At 44.0% G+C, this 26,565-nt stretch overlaps 1 protein-coding gene and 1 pseudogene across 4 annotated transcripts in view; both read right to left on the bottom strand.

Moving 5' to 3' along the window:
* The window catches only part of hvcn1 (hydrogen voltage-gated channel 1), a 74,057-nt gene that overhangs the window by 46,376 nt on the left and 1,116 nt on the right, over positions 1-26,565 (bottom strand). For all 4 annotated transcript variants that reach the window (XM_088392662.1, XM_088392653.1, XM_088392669.1 and 1 more), the window contains 2 exons: positions 16,166-16,270; positions 1,812-2,043 (listed from right to left, as the gene is read on the bottom strand). In XM_088392662.1, coding sequence (XP_088248788.1) covers positions 1,812-2,043; positions 16,166-16,270 — 337 coding nt within the window. The remainder of the gene's footprint in view (positions 1-1,811; positions 2,044-16,165; positions 16,271-26,565) is intronic.
* LOC148404761 (uncharacterized) lies at positions 19,645-26,554 on the bottom strand (annotated as a pseudogene).

The raw sequence follows: 26,565 nt of genomic DNA on the forward strand, positions 1-26,565 counted from the left end.
GCTGCTCACTGCTCCCCTTTCCCCCAGGGGGATGCATCAAAATCACACAGGGATGGGTTAAATGCAGAGGACAAATTTCACCACACCCAGATGTGTGTGTGACAATCATTGGGACTTTAATATTTCAATCTTTTAATTATAACGACTAGGAGCATGAGGCCATTTCTTAACCCTCCTGAAGTTGCGCAGATTGTCCAACTCCTCCAGGATGGCACATCCATGCGTGCTGTTGCAAGAAGATTTGATGTGTCTCCCAGTACAATCTCCAGAGCATGGAGGAGATTCCAGGAGACAGGCAGTTACTCTAGGAGAGCTGGACAGGGCCGTAGATGGTCCTAGACAGAAATCCTAGACAGACAGGGCCGTAGACGGTCCCCATCAGCAGGACCGATATCTGCTGCTTTGTGCATGGACAAACAGGTTGAGCACTGCCCGAGCCCTACAGAATGACCTCCAGCAGGCTACTGGTGTGAATGTCTCTGCCCTCACAGTCAGAAACATGCTTCACGAGGGAGGCCTCAGGGCACGACGTCCTGTAGTGTGCCCTGTGCTCATTGCTCAGCACCGTGGAGCTCGATTGGCATTTGCCATAGAACACCAGAATTGGCAAGTCCGCCACTGGCGCCCTGTGCTTTTCACAGATGAGAACAGGTTTAACCTCAGCACCTGTGATAGACGTGAAAGGGTCTGGAGAAGCCAAGCAGAGCGCTATGCTGCCTGCAACATCATTCGGTTTGGTGGTGGGTCAGTGACCCATATATATATATATATATATATATATATATATATATATATATATATATATATATATATATATATATATATATATATAAATAGTGTGAGAATAGTACACTTCACCAAGAAGTCTGAAGAATTCTATATATACTATAGTACACTGCTCAAAAAAATTAAAGGAACACTTTGAAAACACATCAGATTTCAATGGATTTAAATTTCCAAAATTTAAGCGGACCTCAGTGCACAGGGAGCTTAATTTGGTCCGATCGCGCAACCGCAGCGCGCAGGGCGCTCACTGTCGCATTGCTTTAAGAGTGTCTTTGTGTTATAGGATGGCTTTACTGCTCCCACTTGCTTTCTTTGGAGGCATGATTAGGGGTTAATGCAATCCTCAAAGTAACGAAAATATAATAACAACGGAGTCAGTCGGCATCCGGGCCGCGCGGTCGGGTTTTCTTGGGTCCTCCCGGCTCATCTCGCGAGGTTCGTCCTCCGAATTTTGTTCGACAACCGAAGCAAAACAATTTCAAAGTTTTTGTTCGAATTCCGATTTGAAAACCAAGGTTTGACTGTAAAATAAATAGATGCAGCTCACTGACAAATGCCGCTATTTGAGCTAATTTTAGAACAGTACTGCGGGTGACTCATGCAGTCCTCACAGGCGACCTGGTGCCCGCGGGCACCGTGTTGGTGACCCCTGCTCTACAGTGACTACTTAACATTGTCTCAAAGTGTCATTTCTTTAGTGTTGTCCCATGACAAGATATAATTAAAACATTGCAGAATTGAGAGGGGTGTACTCACTTTTGTGAGATACTGCAGATTTAAGTAACTAGCAAAAGTACCAGGAATTAAGAACTACATATGCATGAAGTACAGCAGTTATGGTACAGTTTACGCTAATAATATTCCAGATTATTATTGCAATATGGGAAAAGAAAGCAAGATTATCTACAGCACCTTTCAAATATTTGTTTAGTAGTTTGTGTTGCTGTACCTGTCATGCTACTCAAGTTGCAGAGCTTCTTCAAATCATCTTACATTCAATATTTCTACATCATTGTTTTACTCACCATTGATGATTCTAGCCACCCTCCAGAGACGCAGCAAGATAAGTAGACCCATTCCATCAAATACATCATCATGGAAGATGAAGACTATGTCCAGCACAAAAGACAGCATCACCACCAACGCATCAAACACCTCGAACTTATGTTGGAAGAATTCAAGGCGATATGTGAACAGTTTGCCGGCTATCTCCACCATGAAGAATGTAAGAAGTGCCAGGCTTAGGTAGTGAAACACCTGCCAAAGTAAGTTATTGATAACAATTAATTATTGTCTGGATACGAGTAGAGTTTAGGTATAGTGAGAAAAATAATTATTTGATCTGTGAATCTTGTAAGTGTGTATATATATATATATACATATATACATATATATATATATATATATATATATATATATATATATATACATATATACATACATATATATATATATATACATATATACATATATATATATACATATATACATATATATATATACATATATACATATATATATATACATATATACATATATATATATACATATATATATATATATATATATACATATATACATATACCGTATTTTCCGGACTATAAGTCGCTCCGGAGTATAACTCGCACCAGCCATAAAATGCCCCAAAAAGTGAAAAAAAAACATATACAAGTCGCTCCGGAGTATAAGTCGCATTTTGGGGGAAATTTATTCGACAAAATCCCACACCAAAAACAGTCATGAACGAGCAACAACAGGCTAAACGATAGCAACAACAGGCTAAACGATAGGTATGCTAACGTGACAAACACAAACAAAGAGCTGAGAACGGGCCAGACGTAACATATAGAGTGATTAAGGACAACTATTACATGAATAACATGTTTATAAAACCATCAGTGTCACTCCAATTCATTAAATAGCAACAACAGGCTAAACGATAGGTATGCTAACGTGACAAACTCAAACAAAGAGCTGAGAACGGGCCTGACGTAACATATAGAGTGATTAAGGACAACTATTACATGAATAACATGTTTATAAAACCATCGGTGTCACTCCAATTCATTAAATAGCAACAACAGGCTAAACGATAGGTATGCTAACGTGACAAACACAAACAAAGAGCTGAGAACGGGCCTGACGTAACATATAGAGTGATTAAGGACAACTATTACATGAATGACATGTTTATAAAACCTTCGGTGTCACTCCAATTCATTAAATCCATCGATCGTTCTTTGTCAACAATGGGTGCGCACGGCTGAGGGCGCTTGCACTTCAAAATATTCCACAGGCTCATATAACGATAGATAAACTATATTTCAAATAACTATAATACGAGCCAATAATATTATCAAACCATCCGTGCACTTTAATTCCATTAAATCCATCGATCAAATTCCTCGTCCTTTGTCAACATCGCCGCGCGTGCGCCCTGACGTCAGCCTCGTCTTTATTCCACAGATCTACTATATAACTATATTGTAGCGTTAACAAAGTACAAGGATAGACGTGGGTTTGGTAAACGGCTCTTTATTAAACAAAACAAACTTCCAAGCGTGTGGCGGTGTGGACTTCCTGACAGACCGGGCGTGCGTAATGGCCATGTCCGAGCCCCGCGCTCGCTAGTCCTCGGCCTCCTTCTTTACGGCTAGTGTACAGTCTCAGGGCGCTGGACTTGGGATGGAACCCTCCATGCATGGTTAGGAGCTTCCGTGTCTTGATATCTGTGGTCTGTATATCTTCCTTTGGCCACCGTATGATTCCTGCAGGGTATCTGATTACTGGTAGGGCGTAGCTGTTAATGGCTAGGGACTTGTTCTTGCCATTGAGCTGACTTCTTAGGACTTGCCTTACTCGATGGAGGTATTTGGCTGTGGCTGCTTTCCTTGTTTCCTCGTCAAGGTTGCCATTTGCCTGTGGATTCCAAGGTATTTGTAGCTGTCCTCAATGTCTGCTATTGTTCCTTCTGGGAGTGAGACCCCCTCTGTGTGGATTACCTTTCCTCTTTTAGTCACCATGCGGCCACATTTCTCAAGTCCGAATGACATTCCGATGTCAGAGCTGTAGATCCTGGTAGTGTGGATCAGGGAGTCAATGTCCCGCTCGTTCTTAGCGTACAGCTTTATGTCATCCATGTAGAGGAGGTGGCTGATGGTGGCCCCATTCCTGAGTTGGTATCCATAGCCCGTCTTGTTGATTATTTGGCTGAGGGGGTTCAGTCCTATACAGAACAGCATTGGGGACAGAGCGTCTCCTTGGTATATACCACATTTGATGGTCACGTGTGCAAGTGGCTTGCCATTGGCTTCAAGTGTGGTTTTCCACTGTTTCATCGAGTTGGCGATGAAGGTTCTCAGAGTCCCATTGATGTTGTACAGCCTCAAGCATTCCGTGATCCAAGTATGTGGCATTGAGTCATATGCTTTCTTGTAATCAATCCAGGCAGTGCTCAGGTTGGTACGTCTAGTTCTGCAGTCTTGGGTGACTGTTATATCCACCAGGAGTTGATGTTTTGCTCCTCTGGTATTTTTACCAATCCCTTTCTGAGCAGTGCTCATGTATTGATCCATGTGCCTGCTGATCTTATCTGATATTATGCCCGACATCAGCTTCCATGTTGTGGAGAGGCAGGTGATTGGCCGGTAGTTGGATGGGACTGTACCCTTTGATGGATCCTTCTGGATCAGGATCGTACGCCCTTGGGTTAGCCATTCAGGGTGAGTCCCATCCCTTAGCAGCTGGTTCATTTGTGCTGCCAGGCGCTCATGGAGAGTTGTAAGTTTCTTGAGCCAGTAGCTGTGGATCATGTCAGGGCCTGGTGCTGTCCAGTTTTTCATTCCTGAGACTCTTCTCTGGATGTCTGCCACTGTGATGGTTACTGGGTTCTGTTCAGGGAGCTTGCTGTGGTCCTTTCTCAGAGCCACCAGCCACTGTGCATCCTTCTTATGTGATGCCTCCCGCTCCCATATATCCTTCCAGTACTGTTCAGTTTCCAGCCTTGGTGGGTCTGCTCTGCTATTATTCCCCTGCCACTGAGCGTACACTTTCGCTGGTTGTGTTGTGAACAACCTGTTTATTCGTCTGGCTTCATTCTCTCTTGTGTACCTCTTTAGGCGGCTGGCCAAGGCTTGGAGTCTTTGTTTGGCAGTTTCGAGTGCTTCAGGTATGGGCATCTGGCTGTATTTCTTGGGAACTTGCTTTTTCATTGCACCTTTCTGGGCCTCTGTCATTTGGCTCACTTCTCTCCCTGCTATCTTGATTTTGGCCTCCAGCCTTCTCTTCCATGGTGGGCACTGTTGTGGTCGCATATGGTCATTCTTCTTGTAGCCAAGCATTTCTAGGATCACTGCTGCTGAGGTGTATATCAGCTCATTGGTTTCAGTGATGGTAGCCGTAGGAATTGTTGTCAATGCTGCATTCACATCTTCTAGGAGACTTTCTGAGGGTACTTCACTTAGCCTCTGCAGTGTGTATCTAGGTTCCCGAGCATGCATTCTCACCGTGATCTTGTTCTTCAGGTCAGTTGCTGCCTCGTTCAGCTTGATTGTGCTTATTGGGGTTTCGTACCCAACCTCTGGACTTTTACATGGATTTAACTCGTCTCTGACCTGGTGCTCTGGTTGGCCTTCGCTATGGCATTTGTGTTGTATCTCATCAATCTCGAGGTGTGATAGCAGGTGCCGTTTATGGATATTGGAACATTGAGCTACTAGTTGCTTGGCCGATAGTGTTGACTGTGGGTATTGAAGTTGCCATTGTTCCCGCATCCTCCGCATGTAACCCCTCTCGCTCGGGTTGCTGTATATATATATATATATGTATATATATATATATATATATATATATATATATATATATATATATATATATATATATATATATATATATATATACATATATACATATATATACACTGTAATTTCCGGACTATAAGTCGCGTTTTTTTTCATAGTTTGGGTGGGGGGGCGACTTATACTCAGGAGCGACATATATGTTTTTTTTTCACAAATTTTTACTTGATCATTAAGACATCACTTACAAGTATAGTTGACCACTTCCCATGTTATTTCTAGTATAGTTGATCACTTCACATGCTTTTATATCTTTATCTTGAACATATTCAAAACATAAAAAATAGGGAAAACATCAAATAAAGCAATTAACACTTTAAAGCACCATATCCAAGTCCACTGTCTGTTTGCTCCTCTTATATTTATTATTATTATTTATTATTATTTGTTTATTTATCATTTATTCAACACTCTTATTTATTCATTGTTTATGCCTTCTTGGGTTAAATTGTGTTGCTTGTATGCATATGTGTACTATCTCACCAAGGGATACTGGGAACGTAATTTCAATCTCTTTGTGTGTCTTGGTATATGAAAAAAAAAAATCGAAATTAAGCAGACTTTGTCTTTGATAAAACAACCAAATAAACAAAACAATAAACTACATCTGAAAAAAATTATATTTTCAGACAAAACTGGATGAGGGCGCTTTAAATTTCACCGTTGGCCGTGACTCATCAACTGGGTGGGCTTAAGAAAAATGGCCCCAAAAAGAAACTCATATTCTGCAAGTTACAAACTTCAAGTTGTAAAATATGCAGCTGAAAAAAGTCATCGAGCAGCAGAAAGAAAGTTTGGAGAACCGTGATGTACCAATGGATTACTATTTCAAGTGACGTCAGTGGCACGGCACAGCGGTTGTTTACATAAAGGACCCACGTAAGGACTACCGGCATCATTAGCTGTGATCATTTCTAAGTGACACGGAGGACAAAGAGTTTGAAAGAATTAAGGATTTGGAGTGACATAGAAGGTTTGAAAAACTATTATGGCTTTTACGCACGCCTGGTCCTACTCTACTGAGTCGGGGGCCGGCGCTCGGCCGAGTGGCTGTCCGCGAACGGTGCATGGGGCTCGGACATGGCCATGACCCACGCCCGGTCCTCTGCCATGGAGCTCTCGTGTCTGGACGTCCACGCCGCCACACGCTTGGAAGTTTGTTTTGTTGAATAAAGAGCCGTTTACCAACCCCACGTCTATCCTTGTACTTTGTTAACGCTACAATATAGTTATATACTAGATCTGTGGAATAAAGACGAGGCTGACGTCAGGGCGCACGCGCGGCGATGTTGACAAAGGACGAGGAATTTGATTGATGGATTTAATGGATTTAAAGTGCATGGATGGTTTGATAATATTATTGCTTATCTTATAGTTATTTGAAATATAGTTTATCATTATATGAGCCTGTGGAATATTTTGAAGTGCAAGCGCCCTCAGCCGCGCGCAGCCATTGTTGACAAAGAACGATCGATGGATTTAATGAATTGGAGTGACACCGATGGTTTTATAAACATGTCATTCATGTAATAGTTGTCCTTAATCACTCTATATGTTACGTCAGGCCCGTTCTCAGCTCTTTGTTTGTGTTTGTCACGTTAGCATACCTATCGTTTAGCCTGTTGTTGCTATCGTTTAGCCTGTTGTTGCTCGTTCATGACTGTTTTTGGTGTGGGATTTTGTCGAATAAATTTCCCCCAAAATGCGATTTATCCTCTGGAGCGACTTATTTATGTTTTTTTTCACTTTTTGCGGCATTTTATGGCTGGTGCGACTTATACTCCGGAGCGACTTATAGTCCGGAAAATACGGTGTGTGTGTGTGCGTGTGTGTGTGTGTCTGTATATATATATATATATATATATATATATATATATATATATATATATCGTAATACGGAGTCAGATTCTGAAATATAAACTTGGGGGGGCTTTAGGGAAGTTACGAATTAGTCAGTACGGATGTATTCAACTTTAAAGATCTCATCTATTTTTTTATAATTTAAGGCTCTTGCATGACAACGCAAAGATTCAGCTCAGTTTTATTGAATTAAGGTCTGGGTAAGTCATTGTTTTGCATTTGATTCTTCTTGACCCACTCCTCCGTTGCCTTGGCCATTTATTTTTCCTATCCATGGAGTTGGATTGAGGTCAAAAGTTTTTACTTGAATTAATAAAACTTGACATTGAAAATAAATGTTTGGGCTTGAACATTGAAAAATCTAACAAAGTACATTGATCCCTCATTTATTGGTGATAATTGGTTCAGAGAGCCCCCCTCCCCCCGCAATAGGTGAAAATCCACGATGTGGAGTCAATATTTCTATAAAAAATTATAAAAGTCAAGACTTGTATAATTTCTTATTCATTATATTTCAGTATTTCTAAACATTTTATTGTATTTTGTATTTGTATTTTTAACACTATTGTATCTTTAAACACTTTTTAAACATTTTAAAGTTAAACTGACTTTAATAAACATTCTTTAGGGCTTGGGAGACTGTGAGTCAGGGATGGTGAGGAGCAGCGTGGGAGGACCATAGAGAGTGGTGCCTCTCTCTTCCTGTTCCCCCTGTACACCTCTGACTTCCAATACAGCTCTGAGTTCTGCCATGTGCAGACATTTGCGGACGATACTGCTATTGTTGGCTGTATCAGAGATGGACGAGAGGAGTACAGAGGCCTAGTCCGGCGCTTTGCTGATTGGTGTGGCTCCAAACACCTGCACCTCAACACCGCCAAGTCCAAGGAGGCCCAGGCCTTGTCCTGAGCCTGTGACTATCAAGGGGGACTGTGTGGGGTGCAGTCCTGTAAATATCTTGGAGTGTTGTTGGACGACAAACTCAACTGGTCTGCTCATGTGGACGCTATACGTAAAAAAAGAAAATCCCGGCTGTACTTCTTCAGGTGGTTGGCATCTATCGATGTCTGCAGCGTGATGCTGCGGATGTTTTATCGCTCTGTTGTGGCGAGCACTCTATTCTTTGTGGTGGTGTGTTGGAGGGGGGGGGTCAAGAAGAGGGATGCCTCCCGCCTGGACAAACTAGTGAGGAAAGCGGTTTCTGTTGTGGGCACGAAGCTACCTGATCTTCCGTCTGTGCGGGGAACTGTTTATTGTTTATCCAACAATTATTAATCTATTTAATACTAAGCTATGTTGTCTATCTGTTTATCTATCTTTGTGTTTCTGTATCTAACTGCTGGCTCCTGAATTCCCTCCCCCCTCAATAAAGTCTTGCGCTCTCTCTCTCTCTCTCTCTCTCCCTCCCGACCTACCTACCTACCTACCTACCTACCTACCTACCTACCTACCTACCTACCTACCTGATCGTTGCCACCTGTACCCTTGTTACCGGCTGATTAGGAGGTGTATTCAAACCCCTACAAGCCTGCGGTGGTTTGTCTGCCTCGATACACGTACGCCTGCCACCTGGTTCTGTTATGCTACATGATTCCCGTCTGCTTGATCTGTTGTGTGGCGTGATGCCTCTTCCCTGATTCACTGTGTAGCAAAAACCTGTTTCCAAATCTGCTCTGGACTCTGTTTCGCTTGACCTTCTGCCTGTCCCCGACCACGAGCTTGCCACACCCATCTGCTGTGATGATGCAGATTATTTTCATTTGAATACTTATATATTTTTCAATATTCAAGCTTAACAGTATTTATCAAGTACAAAACTTGTTACCCCAATATTTACTCCATACCTATCACACTGAAAGCCAAATCAAAAACCAGTGAAGAGAACTTCAGTGTTCTGTCATATGGAAGATCCTTGACCACAAAATTCAAAGAACATATATACAGTAAACCCTCAATTATCGCAGATAATTGGTCCAAAACCACCCCGCGATAAGTGAAATCCGTGAAGTAGGGTCACCCTCTCATCTGTACATTTTTTGTGTGTCAATAAATGTATATGAAACCATTTAAGTGCATGTTATTATTAGAACATCAAATAATAGCTTCAAACATGTAAATAAAACATTAATAGTATAAATAACACAGAAAATATTGTATAAATATTGAAAACATAAATATTATACATGTTGTCAAATCCGCACCTATCAAATGTAAGCGACCGGCTCTCCGTTTAAAGGGTTAAAAACTCTCCCTCGTCCCCGCGCCGCTCTACTGCTGCTCTCATGGGGAAGAATTTCAGTTTTGAAATTCACACCAAATTTTCCAAAATTTCCGTTTTCCCTTGTAGTTTCTACATTTTTCAACCAATTCAACCCGTTCCAACTTTAAACATCATTCTGCAGCATTCCCCAAGTAGTTCTTCAACGTCTTCGCCTTCACACGCAATTTCTACAGGAATTGCATTTTCTAGTTATTGTTCTACTTATTCTGCCCACTTTTTTGACACTTAATTACTTCCACATACTTCAACCGATTCAATCCGTTCCAGTTTTCACTTATTCCAAATATTCATGACACCGTTGCTTACATTTTTTTATTCAAAAATTTTTCCGTTTTCACAAAATTCACAAATTTCCGGCAAATATTTCCCCATTCATTCTTAACGGCAGATTCAACATTGCACATTTATGTTGTTCCAGTTTGAAATTCACACAATTTAACACATTCAAATTACATTGGGGACATTCCCAAACTTGCCAAATTCAAAAATTTTATGTTTTCACATTTAAAATGTGCACAAAATTTTGTTATTCACTTCTAATTTCTACATACTTCAACCGATTAAACTCGTTCCTACTTTCAACTGTTCATCTTTTACCTACCTATTCCACACCTTCCCACTTACCAAAAACTCCACATTTTGACATTTAAAATTTGCGCAAAATTTCACAAAATTTCCTTTTTGACTTATCATTTCTCCATTTTTAAACCGATTCAACCCATTTCAAAGCATTTACATCCTTCCAGTTTGAAATTCACATGATTCAGCACATTCAAATCACATTGGGGACATTCCCAAAATTGCCAAATTAAAAACTTTCATGTTTTCACGTGAGCTTCTGGTGGCAGGGCCTTCGCCCATAAGGCCCGGCCGGGCACAGCCCGAAAAGGAAACGTTGGTCCCCCTTTCCATGGGCTCACCACCTGTGGGAGGGGCCAAAGGGATCGGGTGCATTGTGAGCTGGGCGGCGGCCAAAGGCAGGGACCTTGGCGGTCCGATCCCCGGCTGCAGAAGCTGGCTCTTGGGACATGGGATGTCGGCGGGACATGCCTGGAACACCTCCCCAGGGAGGCGTCCAGGAGGCATCTGGTGAGATGCCCGAGCCACCTCATCTGGCTCCTCTCAACATGGAGGAGTTGCGACTACTCCGAGTCTCTCCCGGATGACCGAGCTTCTCACCTTATCTCTAAGGGAGAGTCCGGACACGCTGCGGAGGAAACTCATTTCGGCCGCTTGTATCCTGGATCTCGTTCTTTCGGTCACGACCAGTAGCTCGTGACCATAGGTGAGGGTAGGAGCATAGATCGACCGGTAAATCGAGAGCTTTGCCTTTTGGCTCAGCTCTCGCTTCATCACGACAGACCGGTACAGAGTCCGCATTACTGCCGACGCTGCACCGATCCGCCTGTCGATCTCGCGCTCCAACCTGCCCTCACTCGTGAACAAGACCCCAAGATACTTGAACTCCTCCACTTGGAGCAGGATCTCATCCCCGATCCGGAGAGGGCATTCCACCCTTTTCCGACCGAGGACCATGGACTCGGATTTGGAGGTGTTGACCCTCATCCCGATCGCTTCACACTCGGCTGCGAACCGCTCCAGTGAAAGCTGGAGATCACGGCTTGAAGAAGCAAAAAGCAGAGACGCGATGCTGAGGTCCCCAAACTGGACCCCCTCAACGCCTTGGCTGCGCCTAGAAATTCTGTCCATAAAAATTATGATCAGAATCGGTGACAAAGGGCAGCCTTGGCGGAGTCCAACCCTCACTGGGAACGAATCCGACTTACTTCCGGAAATGCGGACCAAACTCTGGCAGCAGCGATACAGCGACCGAACAGTCCTTATCAGTTGGCTTGGCACCCCATACCCCGTACTCCCGAAGCACCCTCCACAGAACCTCCCGAGGGACACGGTCGAACGCCTTCTCCAAGGTCACAAAACACATGTGGACTGGTTGGGTGAACTCCCATGCCCCCTCGAGGATCCTGCCGAGGGTGTAGAGCTGGTCCACTGTTCCACGGCCAGGACAAAAGCCACACTGCTCCTCCGGAGTCCGAGGTTCGACCTCCCGACGGACCCTCCTCTCCAGCACCCCTGAATAAACCTTACCAGAGAGGCTGAAGAGTGTGATTCCCTGTAATTGGAACGCACCCTCCGGTCCCCCTTCTTAAAGAGGGGAACCACCACCCCAGTCTGCAAATCCAGAGGCACCGTCCCACGCAATGTTGTAGAGGCATGTCAGCCATGACAGCCCCACAACATCCAGAGCCTTTAAAAACTCCGGGCGGATCTCATCCGCCCCCGGGGCCTTGCTACCGAGGAGTTTTTTAACTACCTCGGTGACTTCGACCCCAGAGATTGGAGAGTCCGCCTCAGAGTCTCCAGGTCCTGCTTCCAAAATGGAAGGTGCGTAGGTGGAATTGAGGAGGTCTTCGAAGTATTCTCACGACGTCCCGAGTCAAGGTCAGCAGCACACCATTTCCACTGTAAACAGTGTTGATGGTACACTGCTTCCCCCTCCTGCGACGCCGGATGTGGACCAGAATTTCCTCGAAGTCATTCTCCATGGCCTTGCCAAACTCCTCCCACGCCCTGGATTTTGCCTCAGCAACCGCCGAAGCCGCGTTCCGCTTGGTCATCCGGTACCTGTCAGCTGCCTCTGGAGTCCCGCAGGCCAAAACGGCCCAATAGGACTCCTTCTTCAGCTTGACGGCATCCCTTACCGCTGGTGTCCACCAGCAGGTTCGGGGATTGCCGCCACAACAGGCACCAACGACCTTACGGCTACAGCTCCGGTTGGCTGCCTCAACAATGGAGGCGCGGAACATGGTCCACTCGGACTCAATGTCCCCCGCCTCCCCCGGGACGTGGGAAAAGCTCTTCCGGAGGTGGAAGTTGAAGCTCTTCCTGACAGGAGATTCTGCCAGACGTTCCCAGCAGACCCTCACAGAGCGTTTGGGTCTGCCAGGTCGGACCGGCATCTTCCCTCACCATCGGAGCCAACCCACCACCAGGTGGTGATCAGTTGACAGCTCTTCACCCTAGTGTCCAAAACATGCGGCCGCAAATCCGATGACACGACTACGAAGTCGTTCATCGAACTGCGGCCTAGGGTGTCCTGGTGCCAAGGGCACACATGGACACCCTTATGCTCGAACGTGGTGTTCATTATAGAAAATCGGTGTCGCGCACAGACGTCCAATAATAGAACACCGCTCGGGTTCAGATCGGAGGGGTTGTTCCTCCCAATCACTCCCTTCCAGGTCTCACTGTCATTGCCCACGTGAGCATTGAAGTCACCCAGTAGAACGATGGATGAACTTACAGATGTCACAACCACAAGGTTTATCATCAAACTGTAGCCAAGGGTGTCCTGGTGCCAAGTGCACGTAAGACACACATCAGTCTGAACAGTTGGTTATGGACATAAGGCTGAAACGATTCATCCAGTAATTCGAATAGTTCAATTAGAAGAATACATTGATTACATTTACTCTGCCTTGATGTTTCGTTTATTCCAACTACGCTGCATAAACGTGTGCTATGTACACGCGGAGTATGTTTCCACGTATGTTTCAGTATATGCTATAATTTACTCATGCGTTTTATGTTTGCACTTTTAATGGTCACGTAAAGAGCCTCTGCAATGTTTGTTGTGCAGATTCCATGAACACAGAAAAAGTTATTATTCTTGTGCTTGGTGGATTTGTAGGTAAATAGTAGATGGTGGATTTGAAGGGGAATTGAATTGACGAGTACTCATCATCAGTAGTGTTCCTCTCGGTCATAGGGTGTTTTAGCCCTCAACACAGAGGCGACCAACTGCAGGGTGATCAGACCTGAGCTTGCGTCCCAAGCCCAATTAGCTATGAAAGTCTCCATGTTGGCAGACATCTCAGGGTGGCATGGAAGGGGCGTCCTATTCTCTGAGTCAGCTTCTGTCACCAGAGATCGGACTGCCAAGCCTTTGGCCGCCACCCAACTCTTTTTTGCATATGACCACCTTTCCCATATGTGATGAGCCCATAGGAAGGGACACCCACATTGTCTCTTGGGCCCATTCAGGCCTAAAGGGTGCCACCAGATGCTCGCCATCAAGCACCAGCTCCCGGATTAACCTTCGATAACCCCCTACAAATTATGAGTCCTGCGAGGATTCATAATTATTGGTGCTTTGTAGGGGGTTATCTCAATCAAACGCAACATATGTCATTGATATATCGTAAATTTCAGACTATAAGCCGCTACTTTTTTCTCAAATTTTGAACCCTGCGGCTTATATATACCAGCTCAATGGCCTAGTGGTAGAGTGTCCGCCCTGAGACTGGAAGGTTGTGTGTTCAAACCCCGGCTGGGTCATACCAAAGACTATAAAAATGGGACCAATTGCCTCCCTGCTTGGCACTCAGCATTAAGGGTTGGAATTTGGGGGTTAAATCACCAAATGATTCCAGAGTGCGGCACCGCTGCTGCTCACTGCTCCCTCTCCTCCAGGGGATGGATCAAAATCACATGAGGATGGGTTAAATGCAGAGAACAAATTTCACCACACTCAGATGTGTGTGTGACGATGATCATTGGGACTTTATAGTCCGGTGTGGCTTATATGTTTTTTTTCCGTGATTTTTCTCATGACTAATACACTTATACGCTCATAAAAAGGCTGTGGACCACTGTTGTGCTGTTATGTTAATAAAAGTTATGCGTCCCTAAATAATCATCTCTTTCCTAACAATCATCTTTGTGTATATTCTCTTACAAATGGTAATTAAACATTAAAAACCTTACGCAATCATGCGGCGACTTTACATGCATTTTTTCTAACGGCCATCAGGGACCTCGAGCAGAAAAGTTAAGAGTGAGAGAGGTGGAATATTATATACATCGAGGAAGACAGTAGTGGCGCGTTGTGCACGAGGAAAGTTAGCGTAAACGGACCCCAATGATGGAAGACGCTGGAAGGCGTGCGTATGACGCAGCTTTCAAGTTAAAAGCCATTGAGCTGGCTGATAAAGAAGGGATCAGAGCGGTTGCATGCAAACTTGGATTAAATGAATCGATTTAAAGTGGCCCTCCGACTTGAATGGGAGGCTTGGATGACCAGCGGCGCGAAATCGCTTACAAAAACTGGACGCATGCGGAGAGCAACTTTCGCACAAGTCTGCCAAGATCTGACAGCGTGAAGCAGTGTGAAAAAATCCACCATCACCAACGGGTTTCAAAAAGCCGGTCTGCTGTGTGACGGAGAGGAGAGCACAAGCTCAGGAGTGAATTTGCCTCAGGACGATAGTGACGATGAACGCGACAATGGAAGAGAGAATAAGAAAGAGTGTTGCGACGTACATCTGGCGCTATTCCAATCGGACAATGAGGAAGAAGATTTTGGTGGTTTCAGTGGACAGGAGGAAGACAAAGCCGGCTCTCAGTGACTTTGTTGACTGGTATGTTTTTTTTTACTCGCCTAGTTAGTGCTGTTACTTCCGTGTTTACTACAAAATGTTAATGTTATTAAAACTTTAGCCCAGCTAGTGCTGTTACTTCCGTGTTTACAACGAAATGTTAATGCTATTAAAACTTAAGCCCAGCTGGTGCTGTTACTTCCGTGTTTACAACAAAATGTTAATGTGATTAAAAGTTTAAAAAGGCTTTCTGTGGACTGTCTTTCTTTGTAAATAACTCGTGCGCACATGCGGCTTATAGTCCGGTGCGGGTTATATAAGTATAAAACAAAAAAAAATCACGAATTTTAGCTGGTGCGGCTTATAGTCCGGTGCGGTTTATAGCCCGAAATTTATGGTACATACATTTCCATCCATTTTCTGAATCTCTTCTCATGAGTGTTGCGGGCACACTGGAGACTATCCCAGCTGACTTTGGGCAGTAGGCGGGGGACACCCTGAGTTGGTTGCCAGCCAATCACAGGGTACACAGAGACAAACAACCATTCGCACTCACACATACACCTTTGGGCAATTTGGAGTGCTCAATTGGCGTACCATGACGTTTTTTGGAATGTGAGAAGAAACTGGAGGACCCGGAGGAAACCCACGCAGGCACGGGTAAAACATGCAAACTTCACACAGGAAGGCAGGAGCCGGAATCACGCCCAGCACATCTGAATTGTGAGTTGACGTGCTAACCAGTGTTCCACCGTGCTGCCCTGTCAGTGATATATACATTGTATATAACATTAAACAACAAATCTGCCATTAAAAAAATATATGACATTATTGGTCTCATTAGCCTCGCAGGTGAGCTTGAGCCTATCACAGCTTACTTTGAAGCAGCCAATTGCAGGGCATAAGATGTTTGTGAACAAACCATATCGACACCGGATCAAATAAATATTTTTCCATCATCAGTCAGACAAAATAAGTCTCACCTCAGGTGCAACATGGCCATGTTCCAACTGGATAATGGTTAAATCTATAAGCAGCTCTGCCAGTACAAAAATTGCATCCAGGACAACTAAACACACCACCAGAATCTGTTGATGAAGTAAAATATAAAGTAAGTAAAATAATCAGTAATATTTAAAACATATTTCTCATTCATGAATTTCTCATTCATAAATAAAGCCATTTTATAGGGTGTTCATATATCCTAAATAATACACTGTACAGCACAGAAATAAAGGAGGGCTTTTTTTGTCTGTTTTACAAGTTTAGCGTAAATCGAGTTGAATACCTACCTTTTATGAGGAAAACGAGATTACATCACCAGCATTCTATTTAAGGTTTTTATTATCAAATAGATAGTTGTCCAAGTATTTGTTCACAAAGTATTTGTTAAACAGCCTCAGACAGCGGGTGCAAGAGTGTCTTGACGTATTATTAATTCAAGAAAGCTCTCACCCCACCACAATAACGAGTGGCATCTTGATAAGCGACATCTCGAACCACCTGATGTATTATTATTATAATTATTATTGTTGTTATTGTTATCTTCTACATCTGTGGAAAAAACAATCGTAACAAAAAACAACAGCAGAAACTCACAAGAATTATAAATGAAAAAAGACTCAAAGATTTATAACAAGAAATGCTGAAACAACAATGGGATGTTTGTAATGAAACAGATGTAAAGAGAGCATGTTTTCTGAAAACATAAACACTGATAAACATTGCCCTCCCCTCCATGAGCCATCAACTAATCGTGGTGGAGGGGTTTGCGTGTCCTAATAATCATAGGAGCCAAGTTGTCTGGGGATTTATGCACCTGGCAGGGTCACCCATGGCAAAAGGGTCCTAGGTGAGGGGCCAGATAAAGCACGGTTCAAATATCCCTTATGATAATCAAGAAAAACTGACTCCGTTTTCCCTTGCCCGGACGCAGGTCACCGGGGCCCTCCTCTGGAGCCAGACTGGACCCAGGGCTCAAAGGTGGGCAGGCCTTCACCAATGGGGGCTGGCCCGGCACAGCCTGAAAAGGCGTGGGTCTCTCTTCCCATGGGCTTACCACCTATGGGAGAGGCCAAAGGGTCGGATGCTGAGTGAACTGGGCAGCGGCCAGAGGTTGGGACCTTGGCAGTCAGATCCCTGACTACAGAAGCTGTATCAAGGGAAGTGGAATGTCATCTCTCAGGCAGGAGGGGAGCCAGAGCTGGTGTGTGAGGCAGAAAAGTTCAGACAAGACAGGCTGACTTTGCCAGGCCCGCAAAAGTATTTTATAGCTGCTTGCATCTCGAGTTAGGGCCCAAGCAGTAACCGCTGTCATTTCCCTGTTTTTGTAGGAATTTTTTTTCTAATCTTTCTCTGCAAATGATCGCGTTTTGACATATTAAACATGTACAAAAACTCACCAAATGTTGCACACTCATTGGGCTGAGTGAAAAAATTGATATGTTAACGTTGTCATAAACAATGAAAACAATATGGCTTTGTAGAACTACTTAGAGTGGAAAAATAAAACCAATTCCTAATCCATATGACCGAGAACTATGAAAATTGGCAGGCACGTGTAGCACCCCGAGACATACAAAAAAAGTCCATGCCATCCATTGTTGTAAAAAGGACCGAAAAAGAGTTTTGAATTTTTGAATGTTCAATTTTGGCCCATTTTTGCACATTACAGTGGTCATAGTTTTGTACTCTTGTACTAGAGGAATATTCCCAAATGTGTAAAATATGGAAAAGATAGGAACATAGGTTAGGTTACCACAGTTTTTATTGATACGGGGCATCATCGCAGTTTGCGCTACAGTAATAGCCACGGTCTTTGCTGAAAAGTCATAAAATTCTACGTAGAGCATGACCAACGTCGGGAGGTGGTTATGACAAATTTTCTGTTGGATTTGTTCAACAGGCTCGGTGCAGTACATTAAATTATTAAAAATTAGATCTCTTGCCACCACTAGGTGACACTATAGGTATTAGAGAAGATTATTATCGAGATGTCTTCAGGTAGTGACAATTTACATAGATGTGAAGCTTTTTATTTTTTGGATCATGTTCAGGGGAGTTAAGATGTTCCTATTGTCTGTTATTGTCTGAAATTATAGAAACACAAAATTTGATGCCCCGCCCCATCATATTACTATATTACATATTACTCATACTATACTTAGTAATTTAAAAAAAATCCCAGTTGTTGTCTCAGGTCTTAAGATAGTACAACCCAACTTTGAAATCAGGGACCAAAAATAAACAAAGAAGTTAGCAGTGGGATGGTGACATTTGATGCACATGAACAGAGTGGGGTGCCAGTACAAGCCAAACACTTTTGCTTCTTCCAGTATCTAGAGATATAGATGTCGAACTAGACATACCCTCTACAGCAGGGGTCTCCAAACTTTTTGCAAAGCGGGCCAGATTTGGTTAGAGGAAAATGTATAGGGGCCGACCATTCGCACCAACATTCCTCGAGCCATTACCATTGTTAATGAACTTGTAAATATGTAACTACTCTATCCTTTGCTGTCTGCAGATAGGTTGATATTGAAAATGAGAATCTGTTGTCAATTCCACTTCCAGAAAAGATAAGATTAAAATAATAATAAATTAAGAACAAATGAACAATTTTATGAAAGTTGAATGAATTTTTTATTAGATGTATTAAGTTTGTTTTATTGTTATTGTTGTATTAATAAGAAGGGTGATATTGGTGTTTGTAACGGCAGTAAACGGGCCAGGTTGCATCATGTCAGATTTTTAATCCAAATTAAATCATTCTCCATTTTATCCTTTTGATTTCAACTTCATACGCAACAAATGACTTCATAATCACAAAATAATAATCCATAGTCTTTTTGTTGTTTGCGATCACTGTGAGTGTACGGCGCGGACGCGTAGTAGTATGTAGAGTTAGTACGAAGTAGACAGCTCTCACCTAATCCATAGTCTTTTTGTTGTTTGCGATCACTGTGAGCGGGCGGCGCGGACGCGTAGTAGTGTGTAGAGTTAGTACAAAGTAGACAGCTCTCACCAGTAGTCGGTGTTTTTTTTTTTTTTTTTTGCCTTTCCCTGTGCAGCGTCACTTGCAGCGTCTCTGATTTTAGCGTCCCCTTAGTCCTTGGTGTGTGGACATTTGAATGAGGAAGTGTCTGTGTCACTGATTATCTTGCAAACGGACACTTGTGTGCGCTTGACCGAAGAAGTACGGAAGAGGATTAGGGCCAGTGAAGAAAAAAAAACCGAAGGGTGACAGGATTCTAACTTTTTTTCTCAGAATTCTGACTTTATTCTCAGAATTCCGACTTTAAAGTCAGAATTCTGAGAATAAAGTCAGAATTCTGACCTTAAAGTCAGAATTCACAATTTCTGACAATTTCAAAACTCAGAATTGAAGTCGGAATTCTGACTTTATTCTCAGAATTCTGACTTTAAAGTCGGAATTCTGACTTTATGGCGTGGGGTGGCGGAGGGAAAGTCAGTGTGGTGTGGTTTTGACCAGAGAGGTACGGAAGAGGATTAGGGCCAGTGAAGAAAATTGGGAATTCTGACTTTAAAGTCAGAATTCTGACTTTATTGTCAGAATAAAGTCAGAATTCTGTGGAAAAAAAGTCAGAATCCTGTCACCCCTCGTTTTTTTTTTCTTCACTGGCCCTAATCCTCTTCCGTACTCTTCCGTAAAGAAGGGACGGAGGAGACACGCTCGCAACCGATCATGAGCGCTGGCTCGTGTGCGTGTTCCCGTTAGGAGTAGTATTATTTCTGTGGCTCGCTCTGGGGCGCGCAGGTCCCCGCAGCAGTGCCAGCGGGCCACTTATTGATTTTATAACACAATGCTTCGGGCCAGTTTAAGTTTGGCCTTTGGCCCGCGGGCCGGACGTTGGACGTACCTGCTCTACAAGACTGAAAGTAATGTTTTGGTACTGAGCACTTATTGCTGCAGTTACAGGCCAAAACAAGGAAAACATATGATGAGCCAAAAGAGATGTTTACAGGAAACAAAATATTCATGAAGCTCATGGCTGAACCTGAACCCGTAAAAAAAATACAAATATACCATATTTAAATTAAAATACAAATCTATACATAGGATACATGGATTTTTTGTTTTGTTTTAAAAGACTGCATTTGTAACAAAGAATGGAAGCTTGCACTTCTATTTAAGCAAAACAGGAACTAAAGATCCTGAACAACCGCAGAATGGCGAAACAAAGAGCAATGCCACCAAGAAGGAAATTTAAGAAGAATGCAGCATTCCACTATAAAACATTTTTCACCTGAGTGCACAGAAAATGTGTGCAGCGGATTAAAAAAAATCCGAACAGAAGTTGTAGTTACATTTTTTCATATTCTCATATAAAAATATTGAAAAGTTTGTTTGGCATATGTTTAACGGAGTGTTGCAACAAAAAGCTGTAACGTGAGTGAATGCTCATGCCATGTAATCACTGTCACTGCTACGAGCAGACAGTTGCTGTGTTTGCTCTCAGAACAGATTGAGGAAAGGAGCCTCAATGCTGGGTAATGTCTCTGCACAACTGAAGAATATTACCGCAACGTACACATGAAGTGTCGATTGTCACATGGCATGCAATTCACATGAATTCTTAAGGTGGTGGTATCTCGGCACACAGCAAAGGCTTGAGAGGGTTTGGGAATGTAACGAATGTTTTATTGTAAGGTGGTGAGAAAAACTGTGACCGTTGAAACTGTTTGTGCATATATGACGAATGTTTATGCAACTTTTAACAAACCTTGACATAAACCAAAATTTGCTATGTGCGCAAACACTCGCAAACATTCGGCCCACGGTATTTTGAGGTCAAAAACTGCTCAATTCCATATATTTTTAGCAACAATATTTGTTTTTAAGGCAGCTCGTGAGCACTACCTTAAAGACAAATATATACTACCGTTCAAAGGTTTGGGGTCGTGTTTACCATGACATAATTGATATGATTTCACAATTACATAAGTACAAGAGTTTTCAAGGGGTTTGTAATCATTCATTAGCCTTCTAGCACAATTAGCAAACTCAATGGACCATTAGAACACTGGAGGGTTGTTTGCTATAAAGAGACTTTTGCACGCCTATGTAGATTTTGCTTTAAAAAACAAATTTTTGCAGCTAGAATTGTCAATTACCACATTAACAATGTATAGAGTGTATTCCTGATTAGTTTAATGTTATCCTTATTGAAAAATAGCAATTTTATTTTAGAAATAAGGCCATTTCTGACTGACCCCAAACTTTTGAACGGTAGAGTACATACTTGCAAAGCCGCCTGCCTCACATGGGGAAACCCTTTTAAGTTGATTGATGATTGATTGATAGAACTATTTTCCTCCCACAGCGGGAAAATTCACTTGTCACAGCAGCGCATATGAGTGCAAGAATAATACGAGTGCAAGAATAAAACAAGTGCCAGAATTACAAACAAGGGTAAATAACAGACTAGGACAAACACAAGTGCTGCTAGTAGAGACGAAACACATTCATTTTATCAGGTGGCATGGATGTTGTAAAGTCTGACAGCAGAGGGAATGAAGGACTTGCGGAACCGTACCTTCCTACACTGAGGGTGCAAAAGTCTGCTGCTAAAGGAGCTGCTCAGGGACCGCACAATCTCATGGAGGGGGTGAGAGGTGTTGTCCATGATGGATTTAAGCTTAATCAACGTCCTCCTCTCACCCACAACCTCAATGGAGTCCAGGGGACAGCCCAGGACAGAGCTCGCTCTTCTGACCATCTTATTCAGTCTCCCCCTGACCCGGTCAGTACTGCCCCCACCCCAGCAGACCACAGCGTAGAGGGAGGGTTGAGGCCACCACAGAGTCATAGAAGGTCCGGAGAAGAGCCCTGCACACACCGAAGGACCTCAGTCTCCTCAGCAGGTGGAGGTGACTCTGGCCCTTTTTGTACAGGGCGTGGGTGTGATCAGTCCAGTCCAGTTTGTTGTTAAGGCAAACACCCAGGAATTTGTAGTTCTCCACTACCTCTATGTCCGATCCCTGGTTGTTCACCGGAGTGAAGATGGGTGCTGTCCTACCGAAGCTCACAATCAACTCCTCCGTCTTGCTGGTGTTCAGCTGAAGCTGGTTGAGCTCACACCAGCTGATAAAGTACTTGATGACCGTCCTATATTCCAGATCGTTCCCCTCCGAGACATATCCAACAATGGCCAAGTCGTCGGAGAACTTCTGGATGTGGCAGCGAGAGGTGTCGTGGGTAGTCTGAAGTGAACAGGGTGAAAAGCAAAGGAGAGAGCACCGTACCCTGGGGTACACGTGTGCTGCAGCGCACCACGTCGGACTCACAGCGATGTAACCTCACATACTGCAGCCGGTCGGTGAGGAAGTCCGTTGTCCATGCAGCCAGGCGCTGGTCCACACCCGCCTTCTCCATCTTCACCCTAAGCAGTGACGGCTGGATGGTGTTAAAAGCGCTGGAGAAATCGAAGAACATGATCCTTCCAGTGCTCCTGCTCTCCTCCAGGTGAAGCAGTGTTCTGTGCAGTAAATAAATCACTGCATCGTCCACGCCAACACCAGGCCGGTAAGCAAACTGCAGGGGGTCCAGCTGCGCTCCCACTAGTGAACGCAGGTGACCCAGGATGATCCTCTCCATAGTCTTCATCAGGTGGGAAGTCAAGGCAATAGGCCTGAAGTGGTTAGGCTCCTTGGGGCGCGGCACCTTCGGTACGGGGACCACGCAGGAGGTCTTCCACAGTCCTGGGACCTTGTTCAGGCTCAGGTTTAACAGGTACCTGACCACACTACTCAGCTGGTCCGCACAGTCCCTGAGCAGTCTCAAACAGATGCCGTCTGGGCCTTCCCTGCCTTGATCTATCTGAGGTGACTCCTCACCTGAAGATCTGTAAAGGAGAAGGGGACGTCGGAAGACCGAGGTGATGGAGTGAAGACAGAAGAGTGACTCGGGGGGTGAGAGGGGGTTGGTGAGCTGGCGGGGGGGCTGGAGTGTCGAAGGTGGCAGAATGAGGTGCAGAGCGAGGTGAAGGGACGGGGGGAGGCGGAATCAAATCTGTTGAAGAACAGATTGAGTTCATCCGCCCAGTCCTTGTCCCCATCAGCTGGTTTCCGATCAGCCCCTTTACCATGGACCGAGATGGTCTGCAGACCCCTCCAGTCGTTCCTGGCGTTGTTAAGCCCATCTGCTTCTCCAGCCTCCTCCCGTAGTTCACCTTTCCCTGCCTGATCTTCAGCCGGAGTTCCTTCTGGATTCTACGCAGCTCCACCACATACCCCAAACCAAAGGCTCTCTTCTTCCCGTTAAGCACAGCCTTTATCTCGGAAGACACCCAGGGTTTGTTATTGGGAAAACACCGGACGAACTTTGAGGGCACAGTAGTCTCCACACAGAAATTTATGTGGTCCGTAATGCGCTGTGCATCACGCTGTCAATGTCACTTCCATGGGGGCCACAGAGAGCTTACCAGTCTGTACTCTCAAAGCAGTCTCTGAGCCTGACAGTGGATTCCTCAGACCACAACATCACAGACCTCCTCTCAGGTGGACGCCGTTTAACCACCGGGGTGTAGTCTGCGACCAGATGGACAAGGTTGTGATCCGAGCGACCGAGTGGGGGGAGGGGGGAAGAGGTGTATGCATCCTTGACATTAGCATACAACAGGTCCAAAGTTCTATAATTTTTGGTGGGGCAGTCAACATATTGTGTAAAGGCGGGGTGGGAAGAGGCCAGGGAAGCATGATTGAAGTCCCTGGAGATGAGGAGGAGAGATTGGGGGTGCTGGGTTTGAAGCCTAGAAACGATAGTGTGAATCCGGTTCGTAGCGGTAGCAGCAACAGCCGAGGGAGGGATGTACACAGTTATAGCAATAACATGTGAAAACTCCCTCGGGAGAGAGTAGGGTCGCATGCTAACTACCAACAGCTCCAAGTCACTGGACCAGAGACGCTCCTTAATGCTGACTTGTCCGGGATGGCACCATCTATCATTCACAAACACAGCGAGTCCTCCACCTCTCTTCTTACCGCTCTCCGTAGCACTCCTGTCAGCCCGCACCACTTGAAAACCGTCCAGGGAGAGGTGTGAGTCGGGCAAGAGATCATTCAGCCATGTCTCCGCGAAGCACATGAGACTGCATTCGCAATATTCCCTCTGCGTCCTGGCTAGCGCCGTTAGCTCTTCCATTTTGCTTTGAAGAGATCTCACATTTCCCATGAGGACAGACGGCAAGCACGGTTTATACATCTCTTCCGCTGCCTGCACTTTACTCCGGCTCGGCATCCTCTTCTCCGCAGCCGTATCTCCTTGGGGATCTCCGGCCGCAACCCGCAGGGAAGGGGTGTGTAGCGCCAGGCTAACAGCTGATCGCGGGTGTAGACAACGGAGCCGAGTATGGATGGCTCACCCGACGCCGCACCAAAAAGTTCCAAAAACAGTAGGGAACAAACTATGACTGTTACAACGTGAACATCCATAGCCGCGCACTAGCCTAATTCAATGATGTGAGAAGGTGAAAAACAACAAAAAACTCACTGTAACACAATCAAAACACTAAAAGAAGAGAAGAAAGGACAGAGCTGCTGTAACAGGCTGCCATTCGAGCGGTGCCATCAATAATTTTCGCCTTCGTCGACTCCTTCTGTGTGTGTGCAAGAGGAACATGGCTTCAAGCAGATTACCCATTGTATTGTGCCAATGTACTTACCCTTGTGAAAATCTGCATCACACATTATGTGAAAGCTGTGCTACAGACAGTACTACACTCGTTTTAAATAAAGACACGAAGTTGTTGTTTTATCAGGTGGCACTGTTGTGTTTGTTGTTTTTCCAAACATGCTTACGCGGCAAAGCAAAAGAAAAGCCAACTTCACGCACATTCTGCTATAAACTCCGGGTGCATTCACAGTAGGAAATTTCAAAATGTACACTGAACACATTTGAACCAAAAAGCAATGAGCATGTCAGGAGATACATATTTTCACGGGAGTAACACACATTCATGCAGGCAGGCATGCAGGTGATTTAGTCAGTCAGTCCACTGATATATGTACGTATATGTGCAACACACACACATACACAAACACTCGGTTAAAAAAGAAAACTGTATGTTTTGTCTCATCTGTTCTACATCGGTTCTACACTGAATTACGCCCTGGGCCTTCCAAGCAAGGTAAAAAAAAAAAATCTAATTCCATTACACACTGATGTTTTTTAATAGAATGTCAGGAAGGGACAAATACACAATTCTTGCTATTGCAATCACAACAGGAAGCACTTTTTAACGTGCACAAAGGCAATGGGGCAATTCTGAACATTCCAGTTATCAGTGTGTATATACTATACATAAAATTGGCTGAAGACAGCAATAATTTAGAAAAATTAAGAGTGATGGCTTTGACCTTTTTCTGTCTTCTCATTTATTTGGCACGCGACAAGAGCAATTGTCAACAGTTTTCTCATCCCCCAACACTGTCACTCACTCTGAGGTGAAGAGACTTAACCAATTTTACATAATCTGGGGGTGACGTTATAGCTTTGTATCACCCATTTGACACAATTCTGAAAATGTGCAGGAATTTTAGGTCTGGATTTACATTATACATTACATGTGTTTTGGGGAAGAAATTGAGGTGTGATGGACTTTAGCCCACTAATATTGTTGCACAATACAGTGGATCCCCACTTTTGATTGCCACTTATCCTCACAGGTGAATTTCCCCTTTGTCACTCAGTCTCTGTGCACAACTTTTTAGCAAACATGGGGCTGCAACTGAAGTCGGCGCTAAATTGCCAATTCCAGACACAGTGATGAACACAGTGCTAAAACCGCTTTGCGGCGCAATTTTTTTGGGGGGTGGGGTGGGGGCACAAGCCGCCCCCCATGTGACATAAAAAAGAAATGCTGCCCTGGGCGACACGCCCATGTTCCCCATGCCAAAACCCACTACTGTTTACATAGACAAGGCATGTTCCATTATTAGCCATTCTACAAGAAGTAGGTCGACAATGACAAATTTTCTTATAAACAGAATAATGTATTTGCTGTCAAATGCCACATTTGTTATAACCTCATTTTGACACAGGTGTTTTAAGGGCCATATAAATAACTATAATAACTTGACTTGGCTTGACACATTCACGATCAGTATATTTCAATGACAGCAAGTTTACATTTGGTTAATATAACTTTTATAGTTTTAGTCGCACAATGTTGATTGTATCCATCTATGTGTTTATGCTACAGTTGCATTGGCAAATAACGCATGATTTCTATCCACACTTGAAAGAGGCCTTATTTTGATTTCTTTCCCCTCTTCGTTTTGCATTGATTCCCGTACAATCCTAATTGCCACTTGAGTCTTGTTTTGGAAATGCAGCCTTATTGATATGTAACTATACTACATT

This window comes from Syngnathus floridae, chromosome 1 (genome assembly GCF_059516105.1).
Source record: "Syngnathus floridae isolate MCC-2025c chromosome 1, RoL_Sflo_1.0, whole genome shotgun sequence".
Classification (NCBI taxonomy): Eukaryota; Metazoa; Chordata; class Actinopteri; order Syngnathiformes; family Syngnathidae; genus Syngnathus; species Syngnathus floridae.